This window comes from Sphaerodactylus townsendi, linkage group LG09 (genome assembly GCF_021028975.2).
Source record: "Sphaerodactylus townsendi isolate TG3544 linkage group LG09, MPM_Stown_v2.3, whole genome shotgun sequence".
Classification (NCBI taxonomy): domain Eukaryota; kingdom Metazoa; phylum Chordata; class Lepidosauria; order Squamata; family Sphaerodactylidae; genus Sphaerodactylus; species Sphaerodactylus townsendi.
Window position 1 is genome coordinate 94229256 of NC_059433.1, and position 24176 is coordinate 94253431.

Consider the following 24176-nt stretch of genomic DNA (forward strand, 5'->3'; position numbering starts at 1 on the left):
TTTGAGAAGAATTTAAAAGGTACCCTATCTGAGCTAGCCAGTAGCCCATTGTTCTTTTTCATATTGTGACCAACCAGTTGCCCCAGAAGACCAAAAAAAACAGGGCATAGAGGCCAAGGTCTCCTCTGATATTGCCTCCTAGTACTGCTGGTCAGAAGCTTACTACATTTGGAGATTCTGAGATTCCCTTTTGCCACCACGGGGATAAATGTACCCTCCATAAATGTCTAATCTCTTTTTAAAGACATCTGTGGTCTCAAACCATTAATCTGTCCAATATCTCTCACCTTATCTACTACCCCACTGTTTTAAATGGTGATGTCAGGGGTTGAACTTGAGATCCTGCCAAGTGGGTGTTATCATGGTCTAGTAGTTTTTGTTGCAAACATTTTGCCCACAACTATGGCTAGTGTCTTCAGAGGGATGTCACAGCAAGATGCATCACAGAGGAAAAAACATCTCGCTGTGATATACCCCTGACATCACCATAGATGTGGGGAAAATGCTTGCAGAAAAAACTACCAACCATAGCCACACAACCTGGAAAACCCACAACAGTTTTTGAAAACTTAATAGTTGTGTAAACTAAAGGTCTTAAATCTCAGTAGTATTTCTTCACTGGCCATAGCACCAGGTGCTCACATTAGAATGATAGCCTTCATGACAGTTCCCCAGTTCCACTTAATTGTGCTGACCCCCTTCCTTATTTTATTACAAGAACACTCAAATTCCATTGAAATTAATATCTGTCTCTTACTTTAGGACACCACCGGCCTTAATCTTGTATCTGCCAGAGTCGTGTTCTGTCTAAATTGTCCCTTATGATCTCAAACTCTAAATGTGGCAGAGTCCTCCTCATGAAGCCTTCTAGCTGACCTTTGGCCAATCACAGGTTTCTCAGAATTCTATCAGTCTAGGCAAAGGCAGGTGATGGCAAACCACCTCCAAACAGCTCTTGCATGGACCACTCCAAGGGGTCACCATAAGTTGACTGTGATGACAGAACTTTACACTGACACACAAAAAGTGCATTCTTTGTGGCGTGTGCTACCTCTGTGACTAGCTGTATGAGCTCTGTGCTTCACAGCTTGAAAAACCCTGCCTCTTAACATCACTGGGTACTTGTGCCAAGAAACACATCTGTCAGCTCAGGTAGCAGCATAATAAATTTGACAGCTGTAGCCTAGTTTTTCTTGCCTACTGCACGTGTATGGAGACAAAATGGAAGAAAGGAGGATATAAGCCTCTTTGGGTCCCCATTGAGGGAAAAGGTGAGGTATAAATGAAGTAAATAAATAAATAGTCCATCCTTTAAGAAGGAAGACTAATTCCCTTTTTAGACTTCGTAGTGACAATACAATGTTCGGGCTACTGCCTGCCTGTCAGAAGTAAGTCCATCACAACCTTATGTCTGAATTCTTTCCAGGAGAAGCTTAGTAAAGGGAAACAGGCATTGCCTTATAGCTCTCTCATAATTGCCTTTTAAACCAGGAGCAACCTACGGCTTCTCTCATGTTCAGGAACTCTCATCAGCTTCGCCAGCATGGCCAATTGGCCATGCTGATAGGGGCTGATGGGAATTGTAGTTCCTGAACATCTGGAGAGCCACAGGTTCCCTACCCCTGCTTTAAACTATTAAAAGACATCAAACTGCAAAGTACGCTTTCCATTTCAAAATGACCTTGAAATGGACATAAGAGAGCTGTTCTTCTAGAACATCAACAACACAGTTATTCAGTTTTTGCCACATATCGGCTTTACTATAAGAATCCAGGGAACAAAACGTACTTCATATTTGTATCTTGCTTTTCCAGGACACAAGCAAGAGCTGTGCATGTAGGATTTAACTTATTCTGCCCTCACAATCATCTGGGACTTAAGTTAGGCTGAGCAAGTTTGCATAAGGTCCTCCACTGAACCCCAATGAAGAGTCAAACCTGCTTTCCTGGACCAGCCTTAATGCCACATTGCTTACATATTGCATACTCTCTAGCATTTCATAGATGAACTCAGGGACGTTGTCCTGTATACCCTATTCTCAGATCAATGGTTATACAAACACAATGCTGAAAATACTATGCCTTCTGTGTAGGCTGTCTCAGGGTGGACAACTTCTGGCACGTGTGCTAAATGGTTGCATGCCAGAACATTTTGCTCAGCATGGGAATTTTCTTGCTGCATTCCCTAAATTGAGAGGAAGTTGAGCCAGGCTGGAGAGAGCAAAACTCCAGGATGGTTTTTTTTTCTAAAACCTGGAGAAGTGAAATCAGCTGATGCTCATACCCATGATGGTGCCTTATACTAAGTCACACTTTTAGTTTGTGTTATTTATTCTGCTCTAGGGTTTCAGGCAGAAGACTTCTGCATCACCTACCCTCTGATCTTTAAACTGCAGATGGTAAGAATAAACCTGGGACCTTCTGCATACAAAACAGATGTTCAGCCATTGAGCCATGGTCTTTCTAGCCCTAGTAAGTACAAGCAGCCCTGTCTCTATGGTTGCTCAGTACAGACCACACAATGAGTGCTGGAAGTTGCAAGCTGTACATGCACTGCCATGGGCTTTCGGAAGAGCAGAAATGCCGCCGCTGTGCGCCCACCTTTCCTGTGGAGCATAATCCTCATCTCTCCCTGCTTTTATGTACCAACATATTTACATTTTCACAGGTAGATGCTATGTTTCATTTTGGCACTCAGGCTAAAAAGGTTGCTCTCCCCAGGACCTCTGAAACAAATGGTTTCCACTAACCACAGATTAACCATTCTACAAACTTAAATTGACTTAATCCCAGAACAGATGTGGCTTATCAGCACTAGAATGGAAACATACTCGGCAGTTGCTGTCAAAATGGGTAGTACTTGAATGGGATGAAAGGTAAGCTAAAGAACATGTGCACATACCAAATTTCCAAAATTCCCAAGATGCGAACGAGGCAAAAAACGGGGAGGGGTGATTGTTAAGAAAAGGCACTAGCACATAAGGATGGCCCAGTATGATAACATGGAAGGAATCCATAAGATGCCTCTTAAGTTTTAACAATACTACCTAGTGGAAGTGCCCTTCCTTTCCCAGGGTAGGCTGAGGCAGGAGGGTCTCTGTTGGGAAATTTAGACTGGCTCTACTACTATAGAAAATCAGAAGCATCAAGGACATTCTTTATTTTATTTTTTATTTTATACCCTTCCCTTGCTGACTGAAGATCTCTTGATTTCAGAGCTGAATTTTGTGAACTTACTTTCACAAATTTTTATTTCCTCAGGTCCTTCTAAACATGACCTCTGTTACTTGGGTTTGAGAAATACACTTTAAAAAAGGATTAAACTTTTGCAAATTTATTTTCCTCTTGCATTTAGAAGAGGCTATACAGAACTGGCTTTTGTGAGCATTCGTGCTATACAATTTAGAATAATTTCAAAGAAAAGAGCAAATCACAAGAAATAAAACATGATCGAGTGAATTAATGCGAAACTGGTGAACTGAAATTGCAGTTGTTCCTTAATCATGCATTGTATACCAGAGAGAGAGCTAAAAAAGCCACAAGTATCCAACCAAGAATTACTAGAGAAGCTGAAAAAATGCTGCAGAAAATGAAGGTAACAACTTAAGTGTTCACAGTGTTTCATACATTTCCATATTGATTAATTCAATTTTAAAAATTGTTAGCTCGCCTCTCAAACACAGGACTTGCACACTTATTTTTCCATTATCAGGCATTCTCCTCTGGCAGTCCCTTCAGGAAGTTGGGGTCCTCTATATGCCATGAAGGGCTGTGGCTGGGGGAAGAGAGGCCAACAGAAGTGCAGAAACAAACCTGCACACATGGGCCTCTTCCGTTTTTGCCCCACTTCCCCGACCTAGAAACATTAACTGTGCATTTTCACAAATTGATTATTTTATAGAAATAATATCTTAAAATTAATCATTGAATGTATAACATTTGCAGTTCTATTTGGAGAAATAGGAATATGTCAGTAAAAATAGGCTGGTCATAGATGCCTGGGTGAACTAATCCATTGTGGAAGGTATTTAAATGTTCTATGTTATGGACTACAGTTCCCATCATCCCCTGCCAGCATCATGCTGGTGGGGGATGATGGGAACTGTAGTCCACAACATCTAGAGGGCCATGAGTTAGATACCTGTGTTCTATAGCTTGCAGGGAACTCAATGGAAAAGACAAGCAGTGTAATCCTAAACAGTGTTCCACCCTTCTAAACCCATGTAAATCAGCAGATTTAGAAGGGTGTAACCAGCACTTGCTTACTCCTGTCATCAGTTGGGCAACACTGTTTAGCTGTTCTTAGGGGCAAAAAAGCAAAATGTTTCACTTGAAAGAACAGTTGCCACAAGCCAGTTGGAAACACAACTCTGCTGAGGGCAATTTCTGATCAGTGAAACAGAAAAGAAGAGGTGTTCATGGCAGAGCACAAACGGCTCTGCTCACTCAGAGTGAAAACCACAACCTTTGGGGCATGTCAGTTCTTGCTTACACTTTCCCATTCTCTTATTTTAAACTGTCACTTATTATTTCAGGGCACTCGGAGATGTATCTGCAGATAGGCCTTTTACAATCGGGTTTGGCCCAGTCCATAAACAGCAGTAGGCATAAAACCCTGCATACCAAATAAGTATTAAGGGGTTGATCTGTATCTTTTGATATAAAGGAATTAGAGGCTACAATCAAAACACAGTTCAAATGGAAATTGCTAAGAAAGAAAACAGCTGCAAAACATTTGAGACTGAAATGCAAGAGATACAGAAGGCTCTTCAAACACTTTCTGGTAACAAAGAATAGTTTCATAGGTTGATATCCTTAAAGGCGTTTCAGTGTTCAACACCTGCTCATATTTTATGCCAATGCGCTGAAGGTGGATTTTCAAATTAAAATAACAATTTACAGTCTAAGAAATGTGATACAAAAGGGATGGAGAGAGAAAAAAAGGAAGTTAGCAAGTACTAATCTTTTCATAATGAAGAATTATGACCAGGTAATGTGACCAATGCAAGAGACTGTTCTGGGAAGGGTAGAACCAAGGATCAGTCCCATCAGAGATCATATTCTGTCTGATGTTAATGGCCCACTTCTTTTGGAAATTATCATATTTTTGAACTATGAGACAATGTAAGACTTGCTTTGGCATGTAACTACCATTTTTCTTCTGGAAGAGGCAGACACATATACTTCTCTCCCTAGCCAGATCTAATTATTCCTGTAGAGAACACACTGTACCACCATCAGCCACTATCCACAATTTTGCGTGTTGTTGCAAAAGCTGACTTCCCTCGGATACAAGCAGGGGAAAGTAGCCAGCTCTTAGAGCAACAAATTACCACTTGGACCTAGCAAAGCAAATCCATACATGCAAGCAGATTTCTTTGCATGTATCTCTTGCTGGATTAAGAACTACAGGAATAAACCTGAGGTATATTTGAGGGAGATGCTGTTTATTGGCATGGATTATGCAAGACCATTCACACTCGGTCCCAGCTATACCTTTTATAAACTAAAATTGGGTTAGGATACAAATTATTTATCTTGTAGTGGTACTCCATGAAGACTGTGATACTTCTCTGGTACTTTCTGCTTACCTGTTCATGGCTAGATTTACCACTGGCTTTAATATTTTCTATATTCAGATAGTCAAAGTTTTTCCAGGCTGTATTGTGGTATCATAGTCCCCTTGATATCTGGAGAGACAGTGGGTTCCCTTTGCATTGGTTGCAGGTATATTTCCAGGTTCAGTACAAGGTGTCAACTTTGACTCCTGAGGGCTTTCGCAACTCGGTGCCTGTTTACTGGAAGAACTACCATTGCCTGCATGTCAGCTCTGTTTTTCTGGCCAGCTCCTGCTCTTCATCCCTCCCCTTACATGGTATTCAGCCATGGCTTGTATACAGGCCTTATTAGTGGCAGCCCCCATACTATGAAACAGCTTCTCAGAATGTTCTTAACTTGCTGATATGACAAATGGGTTATAACACTTGATTTTTCAAGAATACCAGCACACCCAGACACCTGCATTGCTCTACCAGTTCTGGGCAAGTAGAGGATAATCATTGGTGGCAAACCACAACAAGGAATCTCAATCTTGAGGTTAGGATTCTATCTTAAAACTTCCTTGAAGCTTTTCAGTAGCTCCAGATCAGAACTCCGATGGCTTCCAGATGTTCAGGAATCCAGCATTCTATCAGCTCTTCACCTCAGCATGGGCTTCAATTGGCCATGCTGACAGAGGCTGATGGGAATTGTAGTTCCTGAACATCTGGAGAGCCACAGGTTCCCTACCCCTGCTCCAGATCATACAAAACACTTCGCAGCTTTAACTTGGGTGTGCTTTCTTAGCTATAAAGGGCCAGCCATGGCAGCTCAAAATGTTGTTTATTTTCACATTACCCACTAAGTGAAGACTGAAAGCACAACAGAGAATCTCACATCCCGGTCCTAAGGAAATGTCCTTTATTCAATGGGACAATTTTCCTGGTAAGCATGATTAAGACTGTAGCCTTAGAAATAGCCAAGTATCTTACAGTGAAATCCTAAGGACACTTTCCTGGGAGTAACCCATATGGAGAGGTTTGTCAAAATTTTAATGTGGGGTGAAACTAATGATTTCCTGCAGATGCAAATGCTCAGGAAAAACTGGTACTAATGGAGGAAGCCACAAATTTGAGGGAATTGGCTGCCCTCTCCACCCAGGATGTTTTACACAAAGAAGCAGAACTCCTGAATATCCAGAGAGACCTAAAGCAAACTGTAGACACAGTGAAGGAAAAAGAACGTAATGTCCATCTTCTAGAAACTCAGGTAAGCTGTTTGGATGTGGTCATAAATAAATCTTTCAAAAAATGCATTTAATGTAGAAGACTTGGTGCTTTATTGTGCTGAGTGACAGAACAGCTTTTGCTGAAAAGACGCCAATTTCTGACTAACATTGCAACAGGGAGAGGAACGAAATTTCAGCTATCGAGAGACAGTTTATTTGTTAATCAAAGTATCTTCACTGCTCAGAGTACAACCTAAATATATGTGCTTTGTTATAAACCAGTTTTAGGTCACCAGATTAGAATAAAATCATTTGATTCCATTTTTTAAAATCAAACATTTAATTCAAATTGTTGGAGAGTGGTTTTGTTTTTGCTTTTTTTTTGGCCCAGCATCATGCCCAGCTTTTATCTCATCTTTCCCAAACCTGTTTTGATACAAAAATTTTTTAGAAGATCATGACAAAGCCTACATGATCACTTTGGGAGTAGAAAGTCTGAATATTCCTCACCCCACTCACATGGCAGCCATTTTCTGTTTCTGTCCTGCAGTGGCCATTTCTCCTTCCCCATGATTTTTTTAGAACTGAAAAAGCCTCAGGAGTGGGGGGGGGGGGGAGAGATGGCAGGGAAATCTACCATATGGGAGCCTCATTGCCACAGCAACCATAGCAAAATCATGCAAGCCTGTTCCTATGTGGAAAATGCCTAAATCTGGATTGGCACAGAGGAGAATATTTCATTGCTAATGACATCACAGGTGGAGTACAGAATGGATATTCATCAATAGATTAACATAATCTGATCCAGCAAGAGATCCTGAAAGCCTTCCTCGTTGCTAAATGCATTGCAGTGCAGTGTTCCCTGCAGCAGATATGCAAGCTGGAAAAGTTATCTAGATCCCTATAATAGACAGATTGGGAAAGGCCTATGTTTGACTGTCACTGGTATTTGATCTTAACCATCATACGATTATTAAGCTGGTGTAAGAACACTTAAGTTTATTATTCACTTCTATAGTGTTCTTTATTCAGCTTCACCATCAGATCCAGAAACTCCAGGATACAGAAGGAAAACTTACAGAAAGCAGATTGGAGTGCATACGGCTGCAAGCATTACTCCAGCAGCTCAAGGAGGAACACCTAACCGGTGGCCAGTCCACACAGCATATAGTTCAGGAACTCCGGTAAGGACACATAAGAACATTATCAGTCCTTTGGTTCTCACAAGACTACTGAGCATCTACTTTTCACACTATATGGCCATGTATTAAAAATGCACAATGCAACTTCTTTTACTATTAAGCAAAAGGGGAAGAAAGTAGAGAAAGCCACCATTTAGAACGTGCATGCTTCATGCAGTGTTCTATATTCAGAGATCACATACCTTTTAATATTTGATGGCAGGAAGGAATGTGGATTGAGTTGTGGATTGAGGATCCCTATTATAGGGATCTAGATAACTTTTCCAGCTTGCATATTGAGTTGTTGCCTGAAATTCACATTCTACTAGGCCAAGCTTTCCAAGATCGGTTTGTACTTCCATCACGCCAAGAGTGTTGGACGGCAAGTACGCAAGCCCGCCGCAAGTTCGCCAAGACCAGGCCAAGCCTGAGGTCAGTCGGCTGAGAGTAGCGGTTCAAGATCGAGCCATTTTCGCTTTCCTCACCGCCTCTGGCACTCACAATGTTACCTTCTGCCGTTGGACGCCTGCTGAGCCGCTTCGCTTCATCGCCGCTCCTCCCGACCCCTGGAGGTCGGAGGACAGTGCGGGCGGGCCCGGACGGCCAGCAGGCTTAACGACGCAGGACATCGTGAGTAGAACGGAGTGAGGGCTGACGGCGTTTTACGCCTTTCCCAACAACAACCCTTTAAAGGTTTGTTAAAGGTTTAGGGCTGCCTGACGCTTCTGGGGGGAGGGAAGCGCATTCAGGTCGCCGCTGCTGCGTTGCAGCAGCAGCGCCTGTGCGAACGGCGGCCTGGGGGCGGCGTTTTTACCGCCCCCAGGCCGTCGTTTATGGGCCGTGCGGAAACGGCCTAAGTTTGCAGCTGTCTTATATGAAAGGAGCTAGGATTTTTTGAAAATTAGGTTTTCCTAATGATGCCCAATTTACTGAAATGATTGAAAATCGTTTAAAACATACTACCTTACTTTCGCTTGGTAATGCATTTGGCTACACACACACCCCTTTTACCAATTTGTTTGAATCTGTATTTAAACATTATTTACACCTAGAAAGGAGGCTGAAAAATTAAAGCAAATGCTTGATGAGAGCAAACTTTCAGCTGATGAGGATAAATACTTATTCAACAAGATGGCAGAAGACTATGGACATCTGGTAAGAAAAAATGGCCTCTTACAAACACAAGTGCTGGAAGCAACTTGGCAGCTAAGCAGGGTAAGTTTCCATTTTCTGCCTGGAAAATTAGTTCCTTATCTTCAGTATCATTCCTTAAAATTATTAGAAAAGATCACATGCTAGTTTCTTTACAAAATCATTTAAAACATATAAAATATGTTATTAATTAGTGAGAAATGCATGCATACATATTTCTGAATCACTCTATGATAAGTTTTAATGCATCAGTTAATGCAGCAGTATTACAGTAAAACCAATTATGACTAAAGTAGCTCATTGAGTAGAATGTAGAGGTTCTGGGGTCATCAGCACTACAAATGGAATTCTGCAAGGTTCCAAGGATTGGTGTAAAATCAGACGTCCTTAATTGCATCATATGGTTGTCTATTGGCTTATGGCTGTAGCACACTTCTATGCCATCTCCTTTTAAGTAGACTTTAGCAGCAAATGGACCAGAGCATGAATTGGCAATTTACACTTCTGTAACAGTCACAAACTAACTACTGGTTGTACAGCAGCTAAACATATCTGAGGTAGTACCACTAGTTTAGAGAGCAGCAACATTACAGTAAACTTGTTGAATACAATGAGGTGACATCAAAAGTAGTCAGAAACTGTACTGGTTTCCCAAGGAAAAGCATGAGTATGCATTGAAAGGTAAACTCACTGGGAATACTCAGCATTCTGAGTCACAGTGGCAGTCCATAACTCCAAGATATGAAAGAGTCAGAGGAATATGAGCTCAGACATTTCTCCAAGGACATATCTGCAGAATGCTTTTTTTCCAGCTTGAGCTTTGAAGCATTAACTGCATTTAATCTCAGTAGACACACAATCTGCGGATATTTCCCAACAAGTGACACAAGATAAATTGCCAAGAAATAAGATGGATGGAATAGTCTATACAGCTAATCCCTAGAAGCACAACACTTTGATTGTTCAAGTATTGCATCTTACCATTCTGACTTCATACCAGTATGTCCTCCAAAGATCGCTGCATTCAGCAAATGATAATCTACTGGTGATCCCTGGCCTGAAAGATGTCTGGCTAGCCTTAACCAGGGCCAGGGCATTTTTGGCCCCAGCACCAACCTAGTGGAACAATCTGTCTACTGAGACTTGGGCACTATGATATCTGATGCCGTTCTACATGGCCTGTAAGATATAGCTGTTCCACCAGGCATGTGGTTGAGCCAGCTACATTTTTTCCACTATCTTGGACTCTCCCTTTCCCCTCCTGTATTGGGATGTTTCAGTAAATATTTGTCACCATGGGGGTTTTCGATTGGGTTTTAAATGTTGATTAATTTATGATTGTATTGTACTTATTGTTATGGAATAGGTGGAGGCTGTCCTGAGCCCATGAGAGGAAGGGTGGCAAACAAACCAGTAAATAAATAAATACGGTAACATGAAAGTGCCATAAGGACATAGCCCGTTCTCATACGATAGTTTTTCCCAGTTTGCTACTCCATTGGTCCAAACTGAGCAAACTGGCAGGATGCCATTTACAGAGGCGTTCCTCCCATTGGGCAAAGTGGACAGTTTCCCAGGGCGCCCCCTTGTGGGGGGCGCAAAAACTGCAGGTTCGTTTGTGGGTTTTTTGTATTTTCAGTGTTTTTCCATTTTTGGCCTGCAGAGGGCACAGTTTTTAGGCTAGCAACACCAAAATTTCAGGGATGTTTTGGGAGACTCTCCTGATGCTATCACCCAGGTTGGTGAGGTTTGGTTCAGGGAGTCCAAAGTTATGGACTCCCAAAGGGGGTGCCCCATCCCCCATAGGAGATGGGAGCTACACTTTTGAGGGTCGATAACTTTGGACCCCCTGAACCAAACATCACCAAACCTGGGAGGTATCATCAGGAGGGTCTCTTACTGATACCACCCAGGTTTTGTGAAGTTTGGTTCAGGGGGTCCAAAGTTATGGACTCCCAAAGGGGGTGCCCCATCACCCATTGTTTCCAATGGGAGCTAACAGAAGATGGGGGCTACACCGTTGAGGGTCCATAACTTTGGACCCCCTGAACCAAACTTCACCAAACCTGGTTGGTATCATTAGGAGAGTCTCCTAAAGATACCCTGAAAGTTTGGTGCTGCTAGCTTAACAATTGCACCCTTGACAGCAGGCACCCCCCAAATTTCCCCAGATTTTCCTTTTAACCCCCCCCCCCTTTGGCATGGATTTAAAGGGAGAGTCTGAGGTCCCCAGTTTAAACATTGAAAGTGATGTTGTTTCAGGGTGGGGGAGAATCAATCCCAAAATAGTATCACTTTCAATGTTGTTTAAACTGGGACCCCCAGATTCTTCCTGTAAGGTAGATTTAAAAGGAGAATCTGGGTTCCCTAGTTTAAACACCATTGAAAATGATGCTGTTTGGGGGTGGATTCCAGCATCACTTGTTTAAACTAGGGAGCCCAGATTCTCCTTTTAAATCCACCTTAAAGGGAGAATCTGGGGCTACCAGTTTAAATAACATTGAAAGTGATGCTATTTCCCCCAATTGGGGGGACTGGATACAACACCATAAAATGTTTTCATAGCAGCAATAAAACATTTTGAAAGCACTTTGAAACTGTTTTCAAAAAAATTATTTCTGCTGTGTGGCATGGCCTATTGCTGTGTTCAGATTTGTGAGTTGGGGCATGTTCTATAATGTGATGGTGACTTTGAAACGACCTGGTGTAAAAAAATCATTGCTTGGTCACAGTGGGGGAGGGCGGCTGCCCATGGGGGGGCACCAAACTCCAGTTTGCCTAGATACGCCACTGGGCATAGCTACAAGGGGGAGGGGGCGCGCATGCTGCACTGGGCACGCGCCTGGAGGGCATCAAACTCAGGTTTTGCCCAGGGCTCGTTTGCCTAGTTACGCCACTGGCCATTTATAGGCTATCTCCACACACCCCAAGAAAACTACACATGCAGTTTTCTATAGCATCACACATAGTACTTTTCAGCCACACATGCAACATTGTCCAGTATTGAGAAACATGAAGACCTATAAAGCTAGAAGGCAGAACCAGAAGTGTAATCTGTGCATGGAGCTACCCTATGTGTGATCTGGACAGTGCTATGGCAGTTGCACACATGGAGTTTTATCTTGAAAAGTCTAGAAGAACAAGAATGCTACAAATCATGAGGAAATGCAAGTAGCATAGTCATGTGGGTGAGGATTGTGCCCTTGACCATCCTGTGCAAGATTGGTATATTCCAACTCATGTGACTACTGTAGGAGAAGCAGCTGAGAGAAGAAAATGCCTCCCATTCAAGACGGGTCTCTGAGCTTGTATCAGCAAAGGGGGAAGAACGGCATCTAGAAAAAGAGCTTACCTACTTGATGACATTACTCCGGGACAGCAGTCAGAGAGTTCTTAAAGCACAGGATCAGGTCGTACATTTATGTTTTAAATCAACACTGGTAGATCATAAATGCTGTAACAGCACACTTCAAATTTGGAAGATGAAAATAAAAAGCAGAACACTTGATTATCAGGTTCTTAATGAAAAGGCTGTATCTCTCTTAATTATAACATCCTGGGCCAGGCCTAATTGAACAGCAAGGAATCTGTACCAGTTCTGCTTCTATTTGTTTATTTTTGGTTCATTTATTTATTTTAGATTTTCACTCTTTCTGCAAACTTGGGGCATGTTCCACATTTACAGAAAGATGTCTGGCATATTCTAAAATTCCTCAAACTTTTATCATCCACAGGCTCTGCTTCCCAAATCTCAGAGTTTCCTAACCTATCTCTTTCTCACCCAATAGTCAACCTACCTTTATCTGGCCCTCTATCTTAGGCTTCCCTTAGCAGCTTCTACTTAGGAAAACTGTCACTTAGTTGTGTGGTGTTGGTCACAGGGCCAGGCCCATTTGTATAGTAGAGAACCCTGAAATCTTGTGGAAAGTATCTTACTTTTCCCTACAACTCTCTCCCCACCCTGTTTCTTCGTTCCCTCTTCCTGACAAGTCCTATATCCTCTCCTCTTTCCCTCCTTCATTCCCTCCTCCTCAGCCATTCTCCAACCTACCCTTTTATCTGCCTCCCATCTTCAGTTATATTTATTTACCTCATTTATACCCCACCATTCACCACAGTGAGGACCAAAGCAATTTACATTATTCTCCACTCTTTTTTATCCATATAACAACCCTGTGAGGAACATTAGGCTAAAAATCTGGAACCGGTCCATAAGCATAATCTTCCACAGTAAAATAGGGATTTGAACCTGGGTCACTGAGAACCTACTCTGAAACTAACTGCTTACATCACAATGGCTTCCATAGGGTGGCTGCTGCTGAAGATTAGCAAACAGCCATGCCTAGTTCAGTTACGCAAGTAGGGTGGTACGTAGTTATACAGAGGTGGCTTCCAGGCCTAGGTGTGCCAACCTCCAGATGGCACCTGGAGAGAGCTTCAGAATTACCACTGAAATCTAGACAACAGAGATCTGTCCCCCTGGAGAAAATGGCTGCTTTGGAGGGTTGACTCTGTGGCATTATATTTGGCTGAAGGTCTCACCCTGTCCTCCTCGGACCTCTCCATAAAATCTCCTAGAATTTCCTACCCTGGTGGAGCTGGCAACCCTAGTCACGCCTGGCTCTAATGAGTCCTCTGGAAAGGACCCTGCGTTTTACTCACAGGAACTGAAGCCTGGAATTATGTGGTTGCCTAGCAATAGCCACTGAAAAAATCCCTGCTTAGAATTACAGGTACTCCTTTTGTAATTTGGGGGATTTTAAACCCCCATGCCTTTTTTAAAGATTTCACTTCTTCTTTTTTGCAAACTTGGGACCCATTTTAGGTACAGACATATTTGTCTTGCCTGTTCACAGCTCAAAACACTGGATTTAAGTATCCTCATATTTGCCCAACTTCACTTTTAGAATATAAGATTAAAATATAATGATTATATAAACAGCCTGTATTCTATGCAGAGTGTTAAGGCTAAATATTACTGAATGCTAATAGAAGCTATTGGCAACAGTTAATGTCTCTCCAGCAACAAAAAGAATCTGCGAACCGAAACGAGCACTCTCTTCAGTCACAACTAAGAGATGCAGAATGGAGACACTCCAGCATTCAACTGGAAAATTTCAAGCTGCAAACAGAAAAAACTCATTTGGTAGAATATGTTTCTCACTTGCATAAACAGGTAAGTACAAATGTCTGTTTCTACCCCCTCCTTTGTACATTCCCAGTATAAGCCTGAAAAGTAACTCAACATAGTAGATGAAGCCAGAGGCGTACCATTCTCTAAGCGCCCCCCGCCATCTCCCCCAAGCTTATAAAAGCAAAAGCCCCAGCATGGAGCCTTCCAGTTGCTTCTGTCCTCCCCAGCTTGGGGGAGAGCTGGCAGCCAGGGGGGGCGAGGTTTGGGGGGTATCCTCTGACTTAATAGGCCCCACCCATGTCAATGACAACATGGGCAGGGCCAAGGACACCAGAAGACGACAAGGCAGCAGGACTTCCTGCTGCCTTGCCGTCTTCCTGGTCACGTGGGGGGCCGATCAGTGTCCCCAGGCAAATACGCCACTGAATGAAGCAGATCAGCTTATATTAGAGGCAGAAGAATTCACAGAATTGATCTTTCTACACCTTTCACAAATAGCTTGCTGTTTGTCCTAAAAATCCTGAATACCAGAATAACCCCACTAACAAAACTTGGCTATCATAATAGTACTGCAGCAACAAAAGGGAATAAGATAAAATAGCCTCTTTCTCCTAATTCTATAAACTGCCAACAGAAGAGCGAGAAGGAGGCTATTTTACCCAATACCCTCATCATTGCAGGACCTGTACCTATAGCACTATTTTGTTAGCAATATAATGTACCACAATATACACCATCCAATAGATATCTATCATTTTACATCGTATATATGTATCATTTTGTTAGCAAGGTTTTCTTGCTTTTCAGAGAGGATTTTGGGACAAAATCTTCAGAGTAGGGAAAGACCTATTCTGCCATTTTTTCCTGTGAGCTTTTTTAGCGATTTAAGTGCTAGTTTTACAACAATCCCTTTAAGCATAGTAACTCATTTTCCCATTTAATTTACTTCATGCTTCAAAGACTTGAATTCTGTGTACCTATCAAAGCATTCAGTTTTGCATTGGCTGAAGAGCACTCCACAGCCTGCCAACACTTTCATGTTGTATGGTTAACAACTTCTAAAATTCAAATCTCAAAAGCAGTTTGTGGCTTTGCAAGGAGGGGCAATTGTTCAAAAAGATCCCCAACTTGTGCAAAATGAAGCTCTTGGAGTTCTATACATGATAGCTTTACTCCTACAGAAACTATTGCTTGAACAAACATTTACGATGCACAAAACTACTACTACTGAATCTGAGAGATGTCCTTTATTTTGCCAAAATCTTTTGCTAATGAATACCAAAGGGCTTTTCTTTCCTTTTTTTTTTAAAAAAAGATGCTTAATGTAACTGGATGATGTACAAAAAGCCAGAGATCAATCTGCAATCTATGTTCTTTTTAGAGTTGTTGAAACTACATTTCTACAGCCTAAGCATGCAATCATGAAAATAGTTAAAGGCCAGCTTCAGAACCTTATGAAGCTCTTATTTTAAAGGGGAGAATATGTGTTTACTCTTTAAAGACTGATGCTTATGGAATACCAGGTAGAATCTCAAAAGGTCAGGGGACTAGCACATTCACAGTGATCAGGGCTATAGAACCAGCAATGAAAAAACAAAACGTTTTTTAAGTAATAGCTTTCTATGGTGCAAAATTTTGTGGCTCGATCCTCAGCTTATAGCAGTTTTCTAGACAGATATGGCTTTTAAAAGCCTGTGTAACATGGGAAATATGAACAAAACATTATGAAAAACAAAAGGTTATGGACAGTAACTGAAGCCCCCTTTCCCATTACAGCTCTTATTAATTATCTCTGCATTATTGTCCAGGTATTTGTTACCCAGATATTATATACCTGAACCACTGCATCTTTGAGGAACCTTTTTACCAAGGTTCAAATCCCTCAAAAAAGATTATATAGTCAAAACTGTAGATTTCATTTTTTTCCTTTGTTGTAACACACTGAGTTAATATCTTTTTCCATTACCTAGATCGCTGAAAAGGAAAGAGAAATCCATTGTCTACAGTCATGCTAATAGCTTGTCCAGTGGCCTCAGTAGTTTAAAGTCTCCTATTGATACAGCACCTCATCTGCAGGAAAAAAGGGAAGTTCTCCAGTAGGTGAACAGCAAACAACTCAGTGAGTTAACTTTGCAAAGCAGTTATCAAAGTCTGCTGGCTCACTGGAAGAAATGAAGCAGTCTTCTTTCTAAATGAAACTAATCATTCGACTCAATGGCCTTGAGCAGTATCACACTGATAAAGTTAAAACAATCCTGATAGCCTGTCTCCAGACTCATTTATTTATTCATATTATGATATCTTACTATAACTTGGGGGAAAAAACTTTGCACCAGCCAAAGCGGCCTTGTGTTCAATGCCTGAAGTTTCTCTCTAGTAGGTATATTTGCCCTCACTAGAAGTGACAGAATCCATCATTCTCTTATATCACACTCCAAAATACACATTTCAAAAGACAATGTTCCAATGTATTAATTTGTTCCAACAAACATAATCTATTTGAGTAAGGAAGCATCTTATGGCAACCCTCCATTATCTGAGAAGGTATCATGTACAACTTAGTAAACATAAACACTCTTCTATATCATAGTACAATTAAATATTTTAAATATTCAGGAAATGCCCTTGGATATGACTTACCTAAATAAAGAGGGATGACTCATTATACTTACTGAAGAGAAAACCCAGGAAGAAAATGTGGAATTTTCTTTTTTTTTTTTGGGGGGGGGGGGGGGGGGAAGCGCAGAAGACAATCTTTCTTGAAATAGTTTCTCTTTTAGAATCCAAATGTATAGCATGAAAAAAATCTGAGAACTTCTGATGGAAAACTTAAGAAATGTTGGGAAGAACTAAAAAACCTTGTACTATACAGGTACAATAGTTTCAAGATTTTTTTTTAAGTAAATAATTTTGGCAACCGTTAATGTGCTATTTGCTTCACAGCAATGCATGATTAATTCTGTGTTTTCGTTATTACAAATTTTAGCATAATATCCAAAAATGCTTTCAGACCAGTAGGTAGCACTGTGACTGAGAGTTTCAGTCTAAACAACACACTTTTTCTTACCTACAGAATTTGTTTTCTACCTCCAACTTTTATTTCTTCCTACATCTCTTATGGCAAAAATTAAAAATAGATGTGCTATGGTAGCATAAGGTGTAGCAATCTGCAATTCTCCTTTGTATTAAATATGCATGCAACCTTTTAAATAAGAAACAGAGATAATTGTATTTTTAAATTCCATAAATATGACAAATAATAAAGTTTTATATGCTCACTAAGACATAAATAATGCATTTCATGCAACTCCCCATAATTCTAGGCAGGCTCTCTGCTTGCCAAAGTGCAGTAACTCAAAGTCAAGGACAGAACCTGGTACCCCCTACATACAAAACATGTAATTCTGCCATTGGATCAGAACCTCCTCAATGAGGAACTCTACTGGCCAGTATTTTCTACACTGTTCTTTCTGCAGAAGAATATGAGGTGTCTGTACTAAATGGCCATCGGGTGGTTCTTTCAACATGTTGCCCTGCAGACCAATAAATACAAGAATCATAGAACACAAGTGCATGTGCAAGAATATTAGAATGTGTCTCAAAGGAGAGATTTCTCTGAAATCAAGAATTTTTTCAAAGATTAAAATGATGGGAAGGTCTTCTGTGGTCTGTCAGACAACTAACTTGATCAGGAGAAAAACTTCACAGAACACACAGAGTGCCAACTGCTCAAGATTTTGTTGTATTCCAATAATACAATCTAGGTGACTCAACATTATGTTTGAAATAGATAAAAAACCCAAAATTGAAGCTTTCAGAAACTTGACTGACTAGACAAATAAACTAGAAACTCTCAAAATGCAGACTTACCAATATCCAAGATCAACTGAAGAAGGTTTATGTACATCTATTAAAATTCTTTGCAAAAAACATATATAACCCGAACAAAAAGGACAACAATTCTGTAGTGTACCAAGTGTATATTTCAATTTACTGTATGCAATCTAACAACAAATTTGGTCATAATTTACCAGATATACATAAATGATTTAAGTAGCAAAAGGAGATTCGGTTTCAAGAGAAAAAGTAAAATACATTAAGTATGTAAAGCCAGGTCCAGTTTAAGCATCAGAATAGTATATTCTAATAAAGCAGATTTAGGTGAATTTCAGATTTTTTTATAGGCAGATCTAGCAATTGTAAACTATTTTAAGGGGGGGAATGAGGTGGAAGAACCTTTATACTATAACTTACATATTCACAGAGCCGAACATTTACTTAACGTTTAAAATACTTCCCATTCATATTATCTTTTCCCACTATTTTCTACTTTGGACCCCACCAGAATTACACATTACTCATTTCAGTCTAGAACGAGAATAAGATGTATTCAGTTAAAAAAAAAAAAGACCCCAGAACTACCCAGCTGTCAAGTTTACAGTGATGTGGAATCTACCAATGAAGCATTTGGATAGAAAAGGTTACAATACCCATATAATTCAATGTCTGTTTCATCCTGCAGAAACAGTGTCTAACATTAAGCCATTGTTGTAATGAAATAAGGGATAATAAAGCTGTCTCTTTAAATATAATATAATATAATATATATATATAATATCAACTTTGATCAGATGAGCACCATTAAGATTCTATCCATCAAAGCAATTAAGTTTATCACACAACTACCATAATTTAGTTACTGATATAAAATAGGAAAATATACTCATTTTAAAGTTAAAACTCAAATATGGTGCCCCCTCAAATTATTATACAGTACTGTCACACTGGCCTAGCTGTGTGTTACGGTAAATGCTGTGCATATTTATTCATTGTGACATAGCAATATACTGAATGCAATGACTCAAGTTCAAGTAGTTCACTTGCATTCAGACTAAATGAAGTTGAGAATTCTAAGCATAAAAAGGTGCAATACCCTCCCTTCCCTCAGAAAAAAGGCCTGAAATCATTGGTACAATATAACAAGTTTAGAAAAGATTTATGGCTACAAAAATTCAAGTTTCAATATCTCATCCAAAAACAAGCAAAGAGCATTGCGGATAAATAGCTCTATCAATTATACTAACAAATACCAAGGTTATTTTTAAAAAGGTTCCAGCAAATAAAGCTGCCAAGTTAATGTAATTTGTTTGGTATATAAAAGAACCCCCAAAGTAGGAGAGAAGCAAAGACTTATTTTGTGTGTTCACTTTAATGAAGAGTAATGGGGCACAAGAAAAAAAGAGACAGCCTTGTCTATTTTTTCCACATAACAGAACTAGACAAAAGCAAACAAATTGGGTTGAACTATTTAAATCAAATTTTAAAAGTCCAATGACATTTACTGTTTCTATGACACTCTTCCCCAGAATCTAGGACTCTAAGCTTTGTGATGGACTGAGGTATACAGTAGTGAATAAAAAGGATAAGCCAGTAGGAATAGTGCTAACATAACATAAATTAATAACATGGGCAGCCATGCCAGAAAGTGTCTTAATATAAAATATTTTAAGTGGCAAGGAGAAAAGCTCATTCCAATCACAAACCTCCTTGTAATTTAAGTCATTATTGTGTATTTGGTGAAAAAGTAGCTTTTGAAAACTCACAATATCAAAACCAAGGGAATCACTAAATTAAGTATCATTGATTAAGTCCTCCAGAAGCTGGAAGATAAGCCACATCCTGACCAATAGCCAAGCGACTTAGATCAATCTAATCAAGATGCTGATATTTTGCGGGGAAGACAAGGGACATGTGGCAAAGCCCACTTTCAGGAAACAGAAGTCACCAGCCCAAATTAGCCACATTTGTTCATAAACCATGACTGGATCTGAGGGAGCCATCTCTGTATTTCCAAACAAGATTGCAATTTGCTTCATTCATGTTAAGGGGCCACATGAACGTGTAACACAAGCATAGCTCTTACTATGCTTGAATAGGAACCAAATAGCTATATCCTATAAATAATAAAAATACATTTTTTTCTTTTGATAATTGACTGTAGATGTGAGGACTCTATAATTCAACCAAATGGCTGTATGCTATACAGTCCTGTGCAAATATCTTTTTAAAAAATTAATAATCCTTTTTTGCTATAAGGCTTTGACCCTACAATTTTCACAGCAACATAACTTCCATTCAGCCTGTACCATGTTTTCCAAGCCTTCAGTCAAGAAATCTACATGGTCAATCCACATGATGTCCAAATAAAGCATCTGGAAGGCCATTATGCCCTGTCAGTCTTCTAAAGGCACACAGATTTCCCCAGATTCATCCCATCGGGTCTGGTCATTCTGTTCTTCCACGTCATCAGGAAGTTCTTCATCAGCCTCCCCCACTTCATTTTCCTCAAATTCTTCATCTCTTGGAAAATCTGTGTCCTGAACCTGGTCGACTCCCTCTTGCCCTCCTGATTGAGATTTATCCGCACAGTCAACACAAACACCATAACGTCGAGATCCATGCCTTATTCCAACACTGGCTGCAAGCATGAATATCTTCTTGCATACCATACATTTGTACTTTTTATCCTTCTTGTGAACCTAAAAAAGAAAGGACAATAAGTCAGAACACTTTTTTTTCAGCTCCACTGCTTAGCAAGTTTGCTTTGACTAATGCTAGTAATCCAGAGCACTCTTTCAATAGTCCCTGTTCTATGCTGTTTATCTTGGAATTTTGTTTCCATTCTTTACTATGTGCTACACATAAGCGGCTGGCTTAGTGGAATGAAGGTCCTGGTCTTAGCAAGAAAAGACCAGGCACTTCGCAGCACTTACACAGACCTAGTTTCTTAATATGCTGACTTGTACAGTACCCTTGGACCTTGTTTTACAGCACAGTGTTTTTTTAAAAGATGGATTTAAAAACAAAAGTGTCATTGAATAAATACAATTTTATTAGGAATAAACACTAACATAGGTTAACAGTGAGGCTGATATTAGGTGAGTTAATCACACAATAGCACAGTAGAAGAAAGCAATACAAATACTGGAATAATTAAGAAAAGGTTCTCTTAGAGGCACTGAAACATTCAGCATGGAAAGTATCTTTCCCTGGCTACTGAAAACACAGACAAGCCTGCATCATTTTAAAGATGCCAGAGTTGCTACTACCTACATGTTTAATCCTAGTAGCTAGAGAACCTGAAACATGTTCCTTATCACAATAACTTGGTTAACAGGATAAAAAAATTACACTGGAAGCATTCATATGACATCCAACACATGCAATGTAGCAATATTTTTCATCACGGAACTTTTAAGAAACATGAACATGTCAAGCGTTGAGCCCATCAATGCAAACTTCAGTGGGAAGAGATAACACAAATGTATGATCTATTTCAAATATTACTGTAGGTAAAATGGACCTGCAATTGAAATCCTCAATGAGGATTTCCAGCTTGTCATTACCGCCAAACAAGTATACCTATGCAATACATATTTAACGTTTTAATTGTGCATTTAGTATGATCTGTTCAAACAGCTTATATCAGTGATGGCGAACCTTTTTGAGATCGAGTGCCCAAATTGCAACCCAAACCCCACTTATTTATCGCAAAGTGTCAACCCGGCAATTTAACCTGAATGCTGAGGTGTTAGTTTTGAAAAACCGGTTGGCTCCCTCTTCCTCCGCCCCACTCGCTCGAGCAGGGGTCAGCCTGCTCTAGCCTCCAGCAAGTTCCACGCACACCGCTCTGTGCCTCTCTAGCATCTCTGCCTCCTCTGCCCCCCCCCCCCCAAGGCAGCAGCCACCCGGAACACAGGCGCCAGGCCCGCCAGCCGAGTCCTCCCTGCTCACTGCAGTGCGCGCACGTCATGCTCTGTGGCCCAGGCCAGCCTAGGGGTGTGTGTGTGTGGGTGTGTGATTTTTTGCCCCCCACATAACAAACTCTGTGTTCGCGTGCCCACAGAGAGGGCTTCGAGTGCCACCTCTGGCACCTGTGCCATAGGTTCGCCATCACTGGCTTATATCCTTAGCAAGTCAAGTTTGGATGTTTACAGCAAATAAATCTCCTCTGCTGTAGATCATGCAAGAGAATTTCATTATAGCTCAGGAGTGAAGTAACAAGGAAGCAACTCCACTGTCCAATACCTGGAATACAGATAATATTTTGCCTCCGCTAAAGCCAATGCAAGTAGAACAAAGGTTGGAGAGGCAACATTCATTTACAGGCCAAACACGAGCTTTTCTGCCTACAGTATAGGAAAACATCTGTGTGATTTTATTTCAAAATTGTGTGATTAAGATACGCATGGGGATTTTAATTCAAAATGTAAATATATGTGTTGTATAAATCTGGCACAAACTGGAAGCTCAGTCAGTGTATACTTGCAATTAATGTAGAGTAAAAAAAATACCGCAACAAAGAATCACCAGTTGTGGAACAAAAGAGGCAAAACCCTCAAAGGTACATTAAAATAAATTTTAGGGCCCAGTGCATTTTCATCTGAAAAAGATCATCTTCAGACCCCAAAAGCATGCTCATAGGCCCCTTCCGCACATGCAGAATAATGCACTTTCACAATTGTTTGCAAGCGGATTTTGCTATTCCGCACAGCTGCAAAGTGCATTAAAAGTGGATTGAAAGCGCATTATTTTGCATGCTAATAAGGGCCTAATAAGGAATTACTTGTGCATGGACTTGTGTTGCGCCATAGTAAGCTAGTTTTAAAAGGTAAAAGGTTTGAGGAAGCCCAGGCAACCAGGAGGTGGAGGGAGCTCCTTATTTGGGCAATGACATCAGGGGGAGTCACTGCCCAAATAAGGAGCTCCCTCCACTGCAGGCCCGGCTTCCTCAAACCCAGCCAAGGTGGAGGGAGCTCCTTATTTGGACAATGACATCGGGGGAGTCACTGCCCAAATAAGGAGCTCCCTCCACCTCCCAGCTGGGTTTGAGGAAGCCCAGCCTGCGGGGAGGTGAAGGGAGCTCCTTATTTGGGCAATGACTCCCCCTGATGTCATTGCCCAAATAAGGAGCTCCCTCCACCTTAGGCTGCCTGGGCTTCCTCAAACCCAGCTGGAGGTGGAGGGAGCTCCTTATTTGGGCAATGACATCAGGGGGAGTCACTGCCCAAATAAGGAGCTCCCTCTGCCTCCTGGGGTTTGAGGAAGTCCAGCCAGCCAGGGTTCCCCTTCACCCTCCCAGGAGGCAGAAACAAGCAGCTTGTGCAGCCGCAGGGAGGTCGTCCCGGCCATGCCCCCAGCCTCGGCAGAGGCCTGAAGAGCCGGCTGGTAAGCAGTGACTTGCGTATAAGCCGGGGGGGGGGGGGGGGCACTTTTCAGCCTTTAAACAGGGCTGAAAAACTCGGCTTATACGCGAGTATATACAGTACTCTTCAGTGTGATCAAGGAGGTACAGATTTGCAGATTAGTTAATAGCAGCAGATCAGCACAAGTGGAGAGAAGAGTACTCCACCCAATTCTACCATGCCTTGGAGATTGCCTCTTTAGCTGCTGTTTATTTTTTTTAAGAACCTCTGCACCAACAAAAATGGCGGACACTTGGGCTCAGTGCTTATGGCAACAATGAAGCAGTCAAAGAGACAGAGCACCATCATAAATCAAGACTCCTTCCCTCCCTCCCAGGCTCCGTTTTCTGGATGCCTTCTACAAGTAGCAAGCTGGCTATAGTGAGTGGCCTTAGAATAGTTTAGGACCCTGCAAGATCCTTCTCTGTTTTCCCTCTTCCCCTGTCATTTAGATGAGGGAGCAGTGAGGATTCCTCAGATACGGGGCAGGTTGTGAGGCACTGGCCCTGGTTGACTAAGGCAGTACAAAAATCCTCAGCGGTCCATAGTCCCCACGCTTCTTATAGAAACCCAGCCCCTCTTCCTAGGATTCAAGAGTACCAGACAATTATTCTAACAAGGAATAAGGGGAAAGGTCTGAGAAGGAAATAACCAAAGGGACTACTGGGAATGTTATCCAAGTTTAGCACTGGAATCGCT

General features: G+C 41.1%; 2 protein-coding genes across 5 annotated transcripts in view; one reads left to right on the forward strand and one right to left on the reverse strand.

Moving 5' to 3' along the window:
• The first annotated feature begins 3514 nt into the window (after window positions 1-3514).
• On the forward strand, window positions 3515-16493 carry LOC125438821 (kinectin-like). Of its 4 annotated transcripts, XM_048507404.1 has the most exons (8): window positions 3515-3594; window positions 4666-4782; window positions 6622-6806; window positions 7798-7949; window positions 8999-9161; window positions 12353-12508; window positions 14107-14274; window positions 16203-16493. In XM_048507404.1, the coding sequence occupies exons 2-8, from the start codon at window positions 4698-4700 to the stop codon at window positions 16245-16247; spliced, it is 954 nt and encodes a 317-aa protein (XP_048363361.1). In that variant the 5' UTR covers window positions 3515-3594; window positions 4666-4697; the 3' UTR covers window positions 16248-16493. The 4 variants fall into 4 exon arrangements, with proteins under 4 accessions (XP_048363361.1, XP_048363362.1, XP_048363364.1 ...); XM_048507405.1 differs by lacking the exon at window positions 3515-3594 and having other exon boundaries at window positions 4182-4782; XM_048507407.1 differs by lacking the exon at window positions 3515-3594 and having other exon boundaries at window positions 4782-4869.
• Window positions 16494-18197: 1704 nt separating this feature from the next.
• The window catches only part of ZBTB10 (zinc finger and BTB domain containing 10), a 46398-nt gene continuing 40419 nt past the window's right edge, over window positions 18198-24176 (reverse strand). Inside the window, exon 5 of the mRNA XM_048507403.1 lies at window positions 18198-20771. Within this exon, the coding sequence (XP_048363360.1) occupies window positions 20466-20771 (306 nt within the window). The 3' untranslated portion in view covers window positions 18198-20465. The remainder of the gene's footprint in view (window positions 20772-24176) is intronic.